At 38.7% G+C, this 16,632-nt stretch overlaps 2 protein-coding genes across 5 annotated transcripts; one reads left to right on the top strand and one right to left on the bottom strand.

Annotated features, from left to right (window-relative positions):
* Positions 1-227: 227 nt before the first annotated feature.
* LOC122282044 lies at positions 228-8,318 on the top strand. Of its 4 annotated transcripts, none has more exons than XM_043093963.1 (3): positions 228-694; positions 3,164-3,484; positions 3,561-8,318. In XM_043093963.1, exons 1-3 carry the CDS (start codon positions 662-664, stop codon positions 8,004-8,006), a joined length of 4,800 nt encoding a protein of 1,599 aa, XP_042949897.1. In that variant the 5' UTR covers positions 228-661; the 3' UTR covers positions 8,007-8,318. The 4 variants fall into 4 exon arrangements, with proteins under 4 accessions (XP_042949897.1, XP_042949896.1, XP_042949895.1 ...); XM_043093962.1 differs by having other exon boundaries at positions 3,113-3,484; XM_043093961.1 differs by having other exon boundaries at positions 228-699.
* Positions 8,319-10,572: 2,254 nt separating this feature from the next.
* Positions 10,573-15,621, bottom strand: LOC122282045 (rac-like GTP-binding protein 3). Its single transcript, XM_043093964.1, has 8 exons — positions 15,359-15,621; positions 14,928-15,015; positions 14,654-14,763; positions 14,460-14,523; positions 13,512-13,576; positions 13,363-13,428; positions 11,443-11,537; positions 10,573-11,004 (listed from the first exon to the last, which is right to left on the bottom strand). Exons 1-8 carry the CDS (start codon positions 15,461-15,463, stop codon positions 10,965-10,967), a joined length of 633 nt encoding a protein of 210 aa, XP_042949898.1. The 5' UTR covers positions 15,464-15,621; the 3' UTR covers positions 10,573-10,964.
* Positions 15,622-16,632: the final 1,011 nt, after the last annotated feature.

The following is a 16,632-nucleotide window of genomic DNA, read 5'->3' as shown; positions in this document are numbered from 1 at the left end:
AAAATTATATTATAATAATATTTTATTAATTACTATTTAAAATATCTCATCTCATATATATAACCAAACGGACCTTAAAATTTCTCATTATAACCAAACGGACCTTAAAATTTCTCATTATCAGACGGGTCGAATAGTTTCGGGTATTCACGCGGATTTGGAAACCGACCCTACCCGGCCCCAGCCTCGGCCCCGTTGCCAAGTCTAACTACACCTTTCCTTTACCCTTTCTTTCTGCCTCTCTCCTTCCTTGTTTCGCTCTCTCTCTAGATTCCCGCACTTCCTCTCTCTAGCCCCCAAAAAGCGCACTATTTCGGTGGATCTGAGCTTCAATTAGGCCGATTAATCCGGACAGAATCCGACTCGAATTGAGGGTATTAGACTTTCTGTTTTGTTCGTGGATTAAATATCGATCTAGGGTTTTGTGGGGCTTGAATTGGTGAAGAATTTGAGGTAGGGAAGTTTCTGGGGTGGTGAAGGAGGTTGGGAATTGATGGTTATCGTGGAAGGGATTGAAGGAGGGATCGAAGGAGGGATCGAAGGAGGAGGGATTGGGGAAAATGCAAGGCTATGCATGGAATTGGGCGGGCTGTTGAGGAGAGGAAACGGAGTCGGCACATGTGGACAGTCTCCACTCGTGCGATCGTAGCTGCCACAGTCGATGGTTCTTCTTCGCCTTCAGCTAATTCGTTCTGTAAGGTTTGGTTTTTTGGCTTCTTTTTATTTTTTCTCAAATTTTCTGTTTTGACTTTTGCTAGGTTTTATTATATTTTGTATGAGGTTTTGTGGGTGTTGCGTTTAGGTGGTGGCTTGGGTTTAGTTGATATAGAAAGTAGGAAATGAAACTGATTTCCCGAGAAAAGAAATGCTTAATTGGTTTTGGCGATGAGGATTCGAGGAAATGAATGATAATTTTTTTTTTTTTTTTGTGAGTTATTTGAATTGGACTGAGTGGTATAAATTGAGGAAATAAACCTTATTTTGTAATAAAAATTCGTGGTATTCGTTTAGTGGAATGGGGATTTCAGGAAATGAATCATGGATTATGTGGAGTTGATTGACGGGTGTAATGTGAAAAGGTATGCGGTTTTCTGAAGTTAAATGGGCTTGAATTTGCTAAAGGCCTCTGCTTGTTTTGGGATTTATTGTGTTGGAGGAAATAAAGGTTCTTTTTATTGCATTCTTCTTCTTCTTCTTCTTTACTCTTTTCTCTCTTTTGCTGGATTTTCCTCTTCCCATGGAACATGTTAGTTGTAACGTGCCTTCCCTCCTTTTCCCACTTCGGAAAGATTTAGCCGTATTTTTTTTGTAAATGGGTTTAGTGAGTATTGTTGGTTTTATGTCGGTACTGGAGGTTTGTGTGTTGTCAGTTAGATGCGCTTTATAGTCCCCTAAGTCTAGGAAAACTTATGCAATAGTGGGTTCCCTGTGGTCTACTCATCCTCTACTTGATGGATGTTTTATAATGTCAGTTTTCTGGTCTTTGTTTATAGTCAGGATAGCATATGGTTCTTACCACTACGCAAAAGAACCACTACTTTATTTTGCTTGACTTATATGTTCGATGTTGTTAGCATGCTAGTTGAGTGGAACTGCATTTAGAACTATCTGCATGTAGAGATCTAGAGAATATGAGCTCCAGTCTTCACAAATTAAATGTGGACTCAACATTTCCATCAGTTCCTGTCCCCATACCAGAATATGGAGCAGACATGCAGGTTCTAGATGATGGACAAAGCACCAAACATGAGTTGTATGGTGCCACCTATGGGTGAGCAAGTGAAAGTGATTTCTAGGCTTGGGTCCACGTTTGTTGTATTAAGAAAACTGGGAATTTATTTCTCAGATATTTTGTTTCTTATTGATTAAGTAAAAACAGTTTTGATTAACTTTTTAGAAACTGAAATAAGGGTAGACTCTTTTAAGACTGAAATAAGAATAGACTTTTTTCAACACAGATGGTGCTAAAACAGGACAGGCTTTTCTGATCATGGAAATAGATAAAAATTCATCTGCTTGGTTATTCTGGATTTTTGATGGCGTACAAAAGGAGGTGTCTTAAGGGTATTTTTTAAATTATCAGAATGTTGAACTTGGGAATCCTGTAATTTTTATGTTGTTTTCCATAAGGCGGTATGGATATACCTTCTGCAAATCTAATTTTTAGATCAGGAAAATTGTTTAATTGCATGCAATAACCATCAAGGTATAGCTCTTTACATACAATCTGTGTCGATAAAAGTTTATAAATCTTGTACTAATCTTTCTGATGCGCATCATAACTGCATAAATGGTCTTTAAAGTTTACATAGTTATCTTGCATAAATTTCTAGGTTCGCCTGGTACCAGTGCACCTTCCAGAGGTTCAATATGTTAGTGAGTCAGTTTAAACAATTTGACTTCTCTTTTAGATGTTATACACATCGGTTCCTCGTATAGGATTCATGGCTTGGAATTTAGTAGTAATTCCAAGGGGTTAAGATTTCTGTCTCTTCAACTTGGGGCTAAGGCAGCTCGAGAAGTTTCATCCGGATTGAAATACTTTCCTCTTTGCTGGTCAGTCATTGGGAATATATTTGTAATAGCTTGGTACCTGTGGTACAGGGGACTAGACATTATCAGGGATTAGTTTGCTACGAGAAGAGCCCTTGTTATCCTTGTAAGAAGTTTTGTAATGTTTCCATTTCAATGAAGTGGCTATTTTAACATTTTTATTTGGACTCTGTTATTCAAAAAATGCTCTTTTGCAATCTAATTTGGACTGCTCGATTCCTATCTTGGTCTTATCCTAAAACAAAGATTCCTAATTATGATACTAAAACATACTTATATTTCTATGGTTTAGACTAGGATCACTAATCAATGATGATCCTCTTTATTGCATTAACAATAATTCTGCTCTCTGTCATATGTTACTCAACTTGGGAATAATAATTTGTTATGGGATGTAGCTGGAAGTCAACTTAAGAATAATAATGAAAATTCTCTTTCTTAGCAACACCAGCTGTTTGTAATCTATATATTCTGCAAGTGTGTGTGTTTTCTTCTCCTCAAGATCACAGTTTTCTTGATTAACTGAAGTTGTCTTATTTCCCCCCTGATATACATTCAGGATGGACGCAAGATCAGTGTTGGTGACTGTGCTCTTTTTAAACCACCTCAGGATTCCCCACCTTTCATTGGAATAATTCGTTGGTTGGCCGTGAGTAAAGAAGATAAATTGAAGTTAGGTGTGAACTGGCTATATCGTCCTGCTGAAGTAAAGCTTGGCAAAGGCGTCCTGTTGGAAGCTGCGCCAAACGAAATTTTCTATTCCTTTCATAAGGATGAGATTCCTGCTGCATCGCTACTCCATCCGTGTAAAGTTGCATTCCTTCCTAAAGGTGTTGAGCTTCCATCAGGGTTTTCATCATTTGTGTGTCGGCAGGTTTATGATGTTACAAACAAGTGTTTATGGTGGCTAACTGATCAGGATTATATTAATGTGAGCCTTTTATGCTTTTGGACATCTTTTTCTCTCATATGTTGAAGTTTAGCATAGTGATACCTTCATTTTACAGGAACATCAGGAAGAAGTAGATCACCTATTACGTAAGACGCAAAGTGAAATGCATGCAACATTGCAGTCAGGCGGTCGATCTCCTAAGCCGATGAGTGGTCCGACATCAACATCGCAGTTGAAAGGTGCCTCAGATAGTGTTCAGAATAGTGCCTCGTCTGTTCCTTCTCTAGTAAAGGGGAAGAAAAGGGAAAGGGGAGATCAGGCCTCTGAGCCTGTCAAACGAGAGCGTACCACAAAAGCAGATGATGGGGATTCCTGCCACAGTAGAACGGAAAGCAGTTTAAAATCTGAGACTGCCAAAATCACTGAGAAAGGAGGGCTCATAGACTCTCAAGGGGTCGAGAGACTGGTGCAGCTCATGCAGGCTGACAGAACCGAGAAGATAATAGATCTGGCTGGGCGGTCTATACTTGTTGGTGTTATAGCAGCCACAGATAAGTTCGATTGCCTTAGTCGGTTTGTGCAGCTCAGGGGCTTGCCTGTATTAGATGAATGGCTCCAAGAAATACATAAAGGGAAACTTGGTGATGGTAGTGTCTCCAAGGATGGTGATAAATCTGTTGAGGAGTTTCTCTTGGTTTTACTTCGTGCACTTGATAAGCTCCCTGTAAATCTTCAGGCCTTACAAATGTGCAACATTGGGAAGTCTGTGAATCATTTGCGCACTCATAAGAACTTGGAAATTCAGAAGAAAGCAAGAAGTTTAGTTGACACCTGGAAGAAGCGTGTTGAGGCTGAGATGAACATCAATGATTCAAGGTCTGGTTCAAATCAGCCTGTTCCCTGGCCAAGAACACGTCTTCATGAAGTTTCCCACGGTGGGAACAGACACTCAGGAGCATCCACTGATGTTGCTATAAAGAGCTCGGTACCACAGCTCTCTGCATCTAAAACTGCTTCAGTTAAGGTTGTCCAGGGGGAGAGCACTTCTCGGACTGTATCTGCATCTCCGGGGTCCATGAAACCAGTGCCATCAAATGCACACTCAATTACTAACTTGAAAGATGGCCAGCCTCGACATGCTGCTGGTGTTGCCTCTGATTTCCCTCTGAGTACTGCAAGGGATGAGAAAAGCAGCAGTTCCAGTCAGTCTCACAACAGTCAATCTTGTTCTAGTGACCATACTAAAACAGGACTTTCAGGGAAGGACAAAAGGAGCCCTACTGCTGGTTCAGTGAGTGGAAATAGGAAATCAGGTGGTTCTTCACGGCATCGGAAACCAATAAATGGCCACCCTGGCTCCACACACTCTGGAGCTCAAAAGGAAAGTGGTTCAAGCAGAAGTTCCTTGCACAAAAATCCAGCCTCAGAAAAACAATCACAATCTGGATTGTCATGTGAAAAGGCACTTGATGGGCCTGGCATTGAGGGTAACAGTCATAAATTGATTGTTAAGATTCCCAATCGAGTTCGCAGTCCTGCGCAAAGTGTCAGTGGAGCATCATTTGAAGACCCTTCAATTGTGAATAGCAGAGCTTCTTCTCCTGTGGTTTCAGAGAAGCATGATCAGTATGATTGTAGCTTGAAGGATAAGAGTGATGGCTATCGAGCCAATAATACTTCAGATGTGAATACTGAATCGTGGCAGAGTAATGATTTCAAAGATGTGCTGACTGGTTCTGATGAGGGTGATGGATCAACCGCTGCCGTTACAGATGAAGAGCGCCCTAGGACTGGCAACAAGGGTAAAAAATTGGCAAAAGCTAAAGCTGCTTCATCATCATCAGGAAACAAACATAAACCATGTAATTCACACGAGGCTTCTTTGCGCTCTATGAATGCTTTGATTGAAAGTTGTGTCAAGTTCTCAGAATCTAATATAGCTATGTCCATTGGAGATGATGTTGGAATGAACCTGCTTGCTAGTGTTGCTGCTGGAGAGATGTCCAAGTCTGATTTGCTTCCACCCACTGATTCTCCGCAAAGAGAGGCACCTGCAGTTGAGCCCTCCTGTACAGCTAGTGATTTGAAAGTCAAATCATCTCCCATTGATGACCTTGTTCCAAATAATAGCCAGTCTAATGATGGTGCTCATGTTGAGGATGAGAAGCAGGTTATAATTTTCAGTAAAGTTGGGCATAAAAATGGAGAAAGTGATCCTGCGTCTTTGTCTGTTGAAAGAGCTATTGGAGGGGATAGTGGGCGATTTAATTCTTCAAGTATGGACTTGCAGTCAACTACATACCCATGCATAGAAAGCAAGGGAAAATCAAATGAAATAACTGCTGCAGTGGCTTCCTCCCCTGCAAGCACAATGGAAGAAACCATGGATATTGAAGGAGGCAAACCTCTTCATAATGAAAAGGCAGTTGATGGGGTGACTGCAAATGCCATTCTTGATGCTAAAGAAATAGCAGGTGGTCCTATGTTGGAAAAAGAGAAGTTCAGTGATATGGTTACAAGTCCAAAAGTCCAAATGGAAGCCATTGAAGGCTCCTCGTCTTACCCATGTCTAGAGATTGATGGCACGAACAAGAAGGCTACGAATGAAGGGTTGAACAGTGGTGTGAAGACAGAAGAGAAGCCTCCTGCTTTGTTAATCCATTCTGAGGTTGTGAAAGGAAACGATGAAGAGGTGCTGCGTCCTTCTGGCGGTGAAAAAGGTTTGGTTCCTGAAAATGTCAAAATGAAGGTTGAAAAGTATGAGGAAAGAGATGCAAGGAGCCATTTTAAGCATACTGAGATAGAAAATAACGAGTCTGAAGGTAATGCTCCTGCAAGCCCTAAGAATCGGATTTTAGTTGGTTTAGGTTCAGTTCATACTAATTATGATGGGGAGTGTCTGGAGGAGAATTTGGAAAGCAAAGGAGTCAATGAGCAACATGGTAGACCAGCTACTGACAAGGTGTCACTTGCATCTCCTGTGCAAGAAATGGAACAGCGTGAGAGGTCCAGAGGGTCCAAGTTGACTGGTACAGAAGCAGATGATGCTGAGGAATGTACATCAACCACTGCAGATGCTTCTTGTATATCAGCTGCCGGGGTGTCAGATATGGATGCCAAAGTGGAATTTGATTTGAACGAAGGCTTTGCTGTTGATGATGGAAAACTTGGGGAGATAAATAACTTGACAGCAGCACGATGTTTAGCTGCCACTCCTCGGGTTAACCCATTACCTTTTCTTGTTTCTTCTGTGTCTGGTGGTCTTCCTGCTTCAATTACAGTGACTGCAGCTGCCAAAGGGCCCTTTGTTCCACCAGATGACCTATTGAAGAGTAAAGGAGAACTTGGTTGGAAGGGATCAGCAGCCACTAGTGCCTTTCGGCCAGCTGAACCTCGGAAAGCTCCTGAGATGCCACAGGGCACCACATTCATTCCTCTTCCTGATGTTACAGCTGGCAAGCATGGTCGCCTCCCTTTGGATATTGACTTGAATGTCCCTGATGAAAGAATGCTCGAGGACTTGGCTTCTCGAGATTCTGCACAGGAGCAGGGTAATTTACCCGGCCTGACAAACAATCGCGGAATGGCACGTGAGGAACTGATGGGCTCTGCACCTGTTCGATTCCCTGGAGGTCTTGATCTCGATTTGAACCGTGTTGTTGATACTTTGGATATGGGCAATCACTCAACCAGCAGTGGTCGTAGAATGGATGTCCCACTTGTCCCAGTCAAATCACCATCAGGTGGTCCTCTTAATGATGCAGCAAGTGCCCACCGGGATTTTGATTTAAACAATGGGCCTGTTGTCGATGAGGTGAGTGCTGAAACTTCACCGTTTGTTCATCTTGCCAGGAGCAGTTTGCCAGTCCAGGCTCCTGTTTCCAGCATTCGAATGAGCAATGCCGAACTGGGAAACTTTTCACCGTGGTTTCCTTCAGGAGGCACTTATTCAGCAGTATCAATTATGCCTGACAGAGGGGAGAATCATTTCCCAATTGTTGCGACTGGTGGGGCGCAAAGGTTGTTGGGTCCTACTGCTGGCAGCAACCCATTCAGTCCTGATGTCTATAGGGGGCCAGTGTTGTCATCCGCTCCTGCAGTGCCCTTCCCTTCTAGCCCTTTTCAGTACCCCGTCTTCCCTTTTGGCAGCTTTCTTTTGCCTTCAGCCAGTTTTTCAGGTGTTTCAACAGCATATGTGGATTCGTCATCTGCTGGGAAGGTTTGCTACCCTGCCCATACACCGTTTTTAGGACCTGCTGGTGCAGTTTCATCCCATTTCCCCAGACCTTATGTTGTTAGTTATCCTGACAGTAGCAATAACAGTAGTGGTGAGAGCAGTCGGAAATGGGGAAGGCGTGCATTAGACCTTAATGCTGGTCCGGGAGGCCAAGATATTGAAGGGAGAGAGGAGACTTCTCTTCCACAAAGGCAGCAGTCTGTTGCCAGTTCACAGGTTATTCCAAACGAGCAAGCAAGGACGTACCAGGTAGTTGGTGGCGTTTTGAAGAGGAAGGAGCCAGAGGGAGGTTGGGATGGGTACAAGCAATCACCTTGGCAGTAACAAAAAAAGAAAAAAGAAAAAAAGAAAAAAAAATTGAGATTCTCACAATCTGGTGATTCATGAAAACAACAGTTTCTTGATTCTGTGTTTGTCACTCACTTGTAATGTGCATAGTCCAAGTCACCAGAGAGGGAAAGAGAGTCTATGTAAAGTTTCTCGGATTGTGCAAAGGGGAAAGATGGGAAAGGGTTTTGTTTAAGAGTAAATTTCTAAATGACGAGAAATTTTTGTGTTTTCTCCATCACATGTATGCAACCTTTTCCTTTGCTCGTTAGCTAAATAAGAAAGGTAACATGTTACATATTGCATTAATTGTGATTCATGAGAAAGGTTACTTTCTTTTGGCCAAAAAGAATTTTTCTGAGGTGAGGAAATTTCATTAGGTGCGTTCAGGTCCTTGGAAAGAAGAAACACGAAACCATTCTGTTTCAACTTTATATACAGTTTACTTCAGACTCTTCAGTTCATTTTAATTTCTTCAGTGTTTATTTTCTCAAAGATTGTTGACGTGGCTGAATAGATTACAAAGATTGAAACATTTCTCTAGAGATATAGAAATTGGGTTTTTCTAATATTTAATGTTGGGTCTATATTTTCCATCGGAAATGATTTGTGAAAGGGAAATTTTCAAAAATCTAACCTTTCCGGTGCACAATTCCATGAAAATCATCTGTACTCATTTTCTATAAACAATATTTAATACAGAAACTCTATTCAATAATACCCACGAAAGTTAAAAATAGTGAAGAATGAGTAATGCCATGAGGAGGCTGATAAATCTCTTTGGAATAATAGACCCAATCTCCCCATCGATTCTTAAAGCAATTTTAATAACCTGTTCACAATACATTCCAGTAGTAGTGGTTGACGCTATTTTTGGTCATGACGGCCGACTGTTTCTTGGATGATCTATAACAATATATGGTAGACAGGGCTGCAACCCGACCAATCCGGTATGTACTTGGGCCCAACCCTCTCCCAGGCTAGTACAAACCTGCCCGACCTGAGTCGGGTCAACTGGTTTTTTTTTTTTTAGGTATGTTTTTCCTTTTAAGGTTGCAAACCCGCAGGAACATGCCAGAACCTTCAATGCTTCATGCCCAAAACCATCACTAAATGATCCAAACTCTGATTCATCATCATCACTATCAACATTCTTTGGAGTAATACCTAGAATCTCTGTACTTCGGCATACCATATTCTTAAATCTCTGTTCTTTGGCATTTGTCCACCGAAGTCAAAATTTCTCAGCATTCAACAGAACCTGGGAGTCGACAGCCACACAAGTATAGTCTTCCTCTCTAAAAATGGACCAGTCCATTTAGGGACCTCAGCTTGGAGGTGAGAATCCACACAAACTTGGTGTAATACCTAGAGGACTGTAAGAACGAACACACACACACACACACACAGAGATCATCTCCCAAAAGAAATCAGAAAAACAAAAACAGAAATCAACGGAGCTGTACCCGAGCACCCACTTCTTGACAACTAAACAGAAACTGGCATGAAAGAAAAGAAATGGAGATTAGGTTTGAAACTGACGATGATGAACGAAAAAACTAGGTTGGACGGTGCAGAAGCATTCTTGGCTAGTAGTGTCTGCATATAATGAAATAAACACCAAGATTTAAGTCTTGTTTTAATTCTAAAAGTATCCCAACTCATTCCATTTAATTATTATAATTTTTTTTAAAATTTTTAAATAAAATATAATAAAAATTCAATTTTTCAAATTTTAAAATAAAAATAATATTAAAAAAAATAATATTTTAATAAAATTTTATTCAACTTTCATCTTATTTTAACTCATTATCTAAATCTCTACTTAGCGGGGTTTGATACCGGGGTCCACGTCCACAAGATTTGGAGGTAAAACCCACTATGATATCCAATTAGCTAGGATATTGGTATAAAGTCCCCTTTTTGAAAGATTTTACCAATGCAACCAACGTACACCACTGAGCGTTGGATCAAGTAGTAAAGGTGTTGGTCTTGGTGATATTCTCTCTCCAAAGTCCGAGGTTCAAATTCTATTAGGTACAAACAATCTATAAGGACCATTAGGTTAGCAAATTTTTCATTTATCTTTGAATTATTCGAAGTTGCACTTGGGAAAAACTCATTGTTGAATCCCTATACATTCTAGAGATTAGTCGGGACACTATTACCAGACACCCGGTCCAATATAAAAAAATAAAAAAATAAACCAATGTACACCCACTTATGACCTTCGTTTAGATACCTGTGTTTCTAAAATTTCTTGTTTCACAGTAAGTGGTGTGTTTACATGTTAACAGGCAAACATCCGACAAAAATCCTGTGAATTTTACCTCTTTGAATGCATGCATAACTTATCAATGAAACCGGGACTCAAATTGACTGAACCATATGGGGGAAGCAACCACATACGTTTCCAACAAGCGTATTATTACTGATTACAACGATTTTTTATTTTTTATTTTTCACTTTGTTGATAAACAACAAAGTTTGTAATCAGTACATGGCGTATTTGCGGTATTTTCTTCATAAAATCAACAATAAATATATGAGACGAGAAAGCAAGTGAATTCAAACAAGTTCATGTTGAGAAGCTTGATAGAAGTAGATCTTGCAGCTAATTTGAAACATGACTACATCGTGAATAGAATCAGGTAGGCAGACCAGTATTGTGCAAGACAAAAAGGAAAGAAGGAAAAAGAAGGAAAGACTTTGATCTTCAATTCTTTACAATGAAAAGAGAGTAAAGGATGGGTATACCATTTTCCTGATAATTATAGCCAAAACAGTAAAATAAAATAGTCACAGAGACACAGCAGGTGACCTTTGGAGATAGCAAAGCTAAGGTATATTTCAAAAACTATGAGGAAAATCAAACTAACACGATCCTTACAGCCTCACTGCAATGAAAAGCCTCTGGATGAGATGGCCAACGCTGAAATTTCAGAGTAGATGGTTTCATTTGAGACACACAAGACTCCTCCCACGAAAGAGATTTCTGCAGTTTTAAGTAACAGATTATGCCCCAGAAACTGACGAATCAGGAAACCAGAGGTACAAGAATCAGAATGGTTAAAGTCTAAAGATGACTTTTTTTACTCACCATATTTAGCTAGCCAGGCACTAATCAGGTAGTATCAATTCAACGATGCATATTATACAAAAATCTAAAGCGGCTGTAATGTGAGAAAATGATGCAGAATCAAAGCAATTTTGCTAAGGCTTAATTTTGAGATTGGGAAAGATAAATATGAAGAATATTTAAGAGGAAAGCTAATAATAGTGCAATGCATGTAATGACAGAAATACATTCCCTTAGCTGAGCACATCAGCCATCCATAATGCCCAAAACCATAATGGAATATAGTGCCCAAAACAATGAATAAGTGAAGAATGGTAAGCAAGCCTTTTAATTGTGAGAAAAGAAGGTACTAACAATAGGCATCCACGACTTGGCTTGTTCTTCTCTTTTTGCTTCTGCTGTGGCTTGATAACCACCTTGATTGCAGCATCAAAAACTGCTTTCACATTCTGCAATTGCAATTTAAACAGACAATTACAGCATGAGGACAGATACAAAAAGCAAGGTTCCCATAAGAGCGAACAGTGAAGATAAGTCTCCCAAGCAACCAAAATACATGCAAGTCGAGAGGTACATAGGATTCTTTAAAAGTGAGATAATGAACCACCCAAAGGCATCACTAGAAATGCAAATATCCACTCTAAATGAGTATTAGAAGGCCGATAAGGTATCTAAGCAGCACATTCTGGATAGGGATTTCATAACAGGTCTTTAGCATACATTCTCGGAGAGACCCAAGCAATGCTGCAAGAATATCATTTGGAGGAAACTGGCATCTTAAATTTCTTTTCGATAGGTGAAAACTGGCATACTAACTATATATCATTAGGCGATCATTGTGGTGACAAGTTAGTAGCTTCTGCATTTTGTCTCAAGAGAATTAAATTTCTTTTCAGAACAAACTACTTCTGTCCCTAAAATATGGCCACAATTTAAAATTTTAAAAATTAAGAACCTAAATTTTAAAGGCTTCCCAGCCACTCCCATGTAATCAATATCTGCTATTACCCATCAACAGTGCAGCTGACAAGAGCAAATGTAAAACACTTCTTTTGACTTTTGGCAATGGAAAAACATCGTGAGATAGCCAAAAACTAAATCCGAGACTATTGGTATGGGAAAGAGTCAAATCATTATGGCAAAGCATAATATAAGTGAGTCAGTGACGTGCATTCCTTTTTGTGTCATTGGCATGCTACCAAAATTTTTAAAATAGTATCTGCAGAACCTGCACATCTGATTTGGAAATAAATTATATTCACTGGTCAAGGTCTTTTGGGAAAAATACATTCTTCACCCTCTGAATCAAGGGGAACCGAAACTTCGCACCCCCAACTATCAAAACTAACACATTGCACTCTCAAACTATCAAACATTTGCTAGTTGGAGGGTGAAAAAGTGGATTTTACCTGGTTTTTCAATAATACATCAGACATATTTAAAGTATTTGCCGGACTATGGAACTTTTGTTATGTTGTAAGGTCTTGAGTGGTAATTGATCCCTTTGTATTTCTAGGATCCCACTAAACCAAAACAATGGAGAATGGTAAGTTTATATTTTTTCTAAGATAAGTTCATGATGATTCTAAACTTTTTAAGCTGGGAAAGTAGGTCACATACACCAAGCACTTTATTCGGTCACATTCTAACACCCAAGTTTTCAATTTTTTGATATCATAACCCAATGCCATTTCCAATTCCTATCCTGTATCCCATGGTGGAGATGAGGTGTAGGGCAGGGGATCCCTTCCCTTACCACCCATGGGATGGGATCACTAAAAGGGGGATTGTGGAAAGTGGCCCCACCCCAGGGGGTGGCACATGGGGGTGCCCTCATTTTTCTTTTTATTTTTTATTTTTTATTTCTTCCTCCACAAATGAAAGAGAAACCCAGAGGAAAAAACCTGTTCTCCCTTTTTGAGGTCTTGCATTTTGGGACTTTTTTTCTTTTCTTGGCCATGTGGTAATGAGTGATTGGTCTAATGTGTACATTTTGATACATGACATTCCTTCATTTAAAAACTGAACAGAATGAATTATTTAACAGAAGGCTAATATCTTAGACCTTTAATTATTAAAATTAAAAACTCAAAGTCCTAATTTGGGCCTTTGGCAAAGGGTGAAAACTGTCAGGGATTTTGGTCAAATTTCCCTCATATCTCTAGTCAATAGAGTTTATTCCAGTTGAACGAGCATGTTACATTTCTGTTTTTTGCAACTGAAAATGTACTTCTGCATTATTTACATTTTGAGAAATTCCTGGTTCATTCGTACCTGCTGAGTTTTTGAGCTGCATTCTATATAATATGTAGCACCGATCTGATTACGGAGTTCCTCACCCTGATTACATGAAACCATTACCATAAATGGCACAAACCATAACCATCAAGATGTAGAAAGCAGCCAATGGAAAAAAATCACACCTGTGCAGTTGTCACAGGCATCAATCCAGGATGATCTGCCAAATAGTGCTTATCCTCGCGAAGATCTGCACATTAAAAACCAGATATTAACTACAGAAATCAGTGCACATGACTAGGCACCAAGTTAATTGACAGATGAATAACAATACACTCTGTGTAAGTTCTAACTTGCAAATTTTATATTCTTGCTGTTACCAGAATATGAATTAAAATTGTCTGCTATGTTTTCCTTTACAATAGTTAAATTCTATGTACTTCCTGCTTATTATAGAGACCTAAATAATGACTTCCAAGTATATGTTTTGAAGATAATGTTCAGCGATAGGAGACCCATTACAATGGACAATTGCAACCCCAATTCTATTGAGGTTATCAAAATGTTAAACTTGCACTCTCTTTATATCAAATGAAGCAGGATGTCAAAGGTAATAAGACTTTAGGGGAGAAAAAAATTGGTTAGCTTGCAAACCTTATGGTGTGATCCATCTACAGTTTCATGAATATGTAAGAGAAAAATAAAGATATTTGACAAATATTAGGTTTGCAGCAATGTTAAATATACATCCGATTAATGGCATACAAAGAACACATTCAGAGCAGTATGTTAATAGAGAATGAGTACAGAATGTTCCCTACCATGATATTTACCCCCTAGTTCCTTTCAAGGAGACCACGCTCATTCCATCCACCCAAATGAAATTCATGAGTCAACATAACAGGGTTCCTATCAAAGGATCTTGCTCTTCCAACCATATTACAATTTTTACTGATTGAAAATAAAAAACGTGTAAAATTTGTGAACTGTTTGAAATATGCACGTCTCCATGTTTTAACAAAACATACTTCTTCTCACATTAGGGTCAGTTTCGATTGATAGAGGTCACGCCTACTATATCAATTTTCCAACACAGCTACAGTAATTGCATCTATAGATTTTTTGTAACTTACCCGATTTGGTGCCAACCAGCACCACGGGAGCTCCAGGGGCATAATGATGAAGTTCAGGGATCCACTGATCAAGAAATTAATATTACAAATAGCTGATTCATGTAATGAACAAAGATCGGAAAAAAACCAAAGACAATGAAATTTAAAGATGTCAAAGACAACTCCCCCAAGAATGAAAAGATTTTTTGTCAAACCTTTTTCAGTATATTTTCATAGCTTGCACGACTAACTAAGGAGAAAGCTAAGACAAAGACATCTGCCCCTCTGTAGCTCAATGGCCTTAATCTATTGTAGTCCTCTTGCCCTATAAAAGTACAATGAAAACAGATGTTAAATTACAAACTTATTTTGTTTGGAAAACCTGTTTTATGGTAGAAAAAAACTAAGTGAAAACTTCTTGGATCAGTTTAAGAAAGCAAATAAAAGATGAAGCTGAAAGTGTGATTGTAGGCATCGAAGAACGTATACCAGCTGTGTCCCAGAGGCCTAAGTTGACAGTGGTGCCTTCAACTATCACATTTGCACTGAAGTTATCAAAAACAGTGGGTATATAATCCTGATAGAGAAAATTTCCATGAATTCAGAAAAAAACTAAGAATTACAGAGTCTAAGAAGACAAGAAGAACAGTAGAAAAATCCTTTCCCCATTTTAGCCTGAAACAACATGAGTTGAAACCAAAATAACGTTTCATAAAACCCACATAATTATTAGGAGAAATGAAATAGAATGTAAAAGCCACAGGGAGCTTTTGGCGCGAGAGAGAGGAGGGGGGGAGCAGTTCTTCTATAATAAGTCATAAAAAGCACAGATATTGAACAACGAAACCGATTAAAATGATGATAAAAACAATCCAAAAGCGAAAGATCCAGTTGGATCTTTGAAAGAAGCCAGAACATACAGTAGGGAATTTGTTACTTGTATAGCAAATAAGCATGCATGTCTTCCCTACAGCCCCATCTCCCACTGTCACACATTTAATGAACCTAGAGGCGCTTGAAGCCATTGAAACCAAGAAGAAGAAGTAGAAGAAGCTCTCAGCGCTCAAAACATATAGCAAAAGTGATTGTTGGGTTAAACAAGAGTAAGTTTGTTGCTTTTGATTCAAAGTGAGTTAGAGAGAGAGAGAGAGAGGCAACTCACATGATACTCACTCATTCACCATCTCTGTAGCAATTCTTTTTACCCTTCGTTAGTTTTTAATCTTTTATTTTGCAAATGAAAATATGGTTTGGTAATGATAATTGATTTACTGCTTGGTGATTCTGCATACAGAATCATTTTTCTATACAAAAATAAATATTCCCATCTTCAGATTTTTTAGATAAAACCTACTATTTATAAAAATTAAATTTGAGTAAGGAACATCATTTCATATATTGAATTTTGATGACCTAAAAATATTTATACCTCTTCCATCTGATCTTGAAAAAACCTTTTAATTAAAGCAAATATCAGTATTAGTTCGAATCATACAAGATTGTGTCACGTGTGTCTGTAGCAAAGCATAGAAAGCATTTGGTTTGTAGTTTAACACTAGTACCGCCACCCACAGGTATGGATAATGTTTTGGATAATTCTTTTGCTATTTTTTTACCTTAAAGGGAGTTATAAAATGATATATTTACAAATTCACCTATGTTCTAACTTATAATTAAAAGAATGTTATAATGTGACTATCATGTTTAAGTTATCGCAATTTCGAGCCATTTCATTCGTAAGTTAGTGTGTAGAACGACACACATTATATATTATTACCGTTGATATATCATATTCAAATTATTGAATTTAAAAGAAAATTTCAAACAAATTTAAAGAGGTTTTGGAAGATATAATAATACCCTAGGAAGTTTCACATGATTAAATCCCATCAAACAAACACAAATTATTAATGGTTTTCCTTCGTATCTATCATATAATGTATGCAGTTATTGCTTTGGATACTTTCCTTGGAATCAAAACAAGTTGGAAATGACACCTTGCTATATTGGAGGACAAGATCTGGGAATGGTGGAGACTTAGGCACCTCAAGCATTAATAAGAATGTAGACTTTAATTCATGAAAAAAGAATGAGTCAATGTTGACTGAAGTCAAGCCAACAATAATTTGGGCATACCTAAAACTCTTTAACTGTTCTCAAGGACCATTCAAGTTAAACTATATTGTTGTCCTTG

Source organism: Carya illinoinensis, chromosome 11, assembly GCF_018687715.1.
Source record: "Carya illinoinensis cultivar Pawnee chromosome 11, C.illinoinensisPawnee_v1, whole genome shotgun sequence".
Lineage (NCBI taxonomy): Eukaryota > Viridiplantae > Streptophyta > Magnoliopsida > Fagales > Juglandaceae > Carya > Carya illinoinensis.
This window is presented reverse-complemented; position numbering and strand designations above follow the sequence as displayed.

Coding starts and splice junctions, on each gene's coding strand:
- LOC122282044 (XM_043093959.1), top strand. CDS start 571: ATGCATGGAATTGGGCGGGCTGTTGAGGAGAGGAAACGGAGTCGGCAC. Junction 700..3,112: donor CAGCTAATTCGTTCTGTAAG/GTTTGGTTTTTT, acceptor ATATACATTCAG/GATGGACGCAAGATCAGTGT. Junction 3,485..3,560: donor CTGATCAGGATTATATTAAT/GTGAGCCTTTTA, acceptor TTCATTTTACAG/GAACATCAGGAAGAAGTAGA.
- LOC122282045 (XM_043093964.1), bottom strand. CDS start 15,463: ATGGCTTCAAGCGCCTCTAGGTTCATTAAATGTGTGACAGTGGGAGAT. Junction 14,764..14,927: donor AGGCCTCTGGGACACAGCTG/GTATACGTTCTT, acceptor GTACTTTTATAG/GGCAAGAGGACTACAATAGA. Junction 14,524..14,653: donor ATGAAAATATACTGAAAAAG/GTTTGACAAAAA, acceptor TTTCTTGATCAG/TGGATCCCTGAACTTCATCA.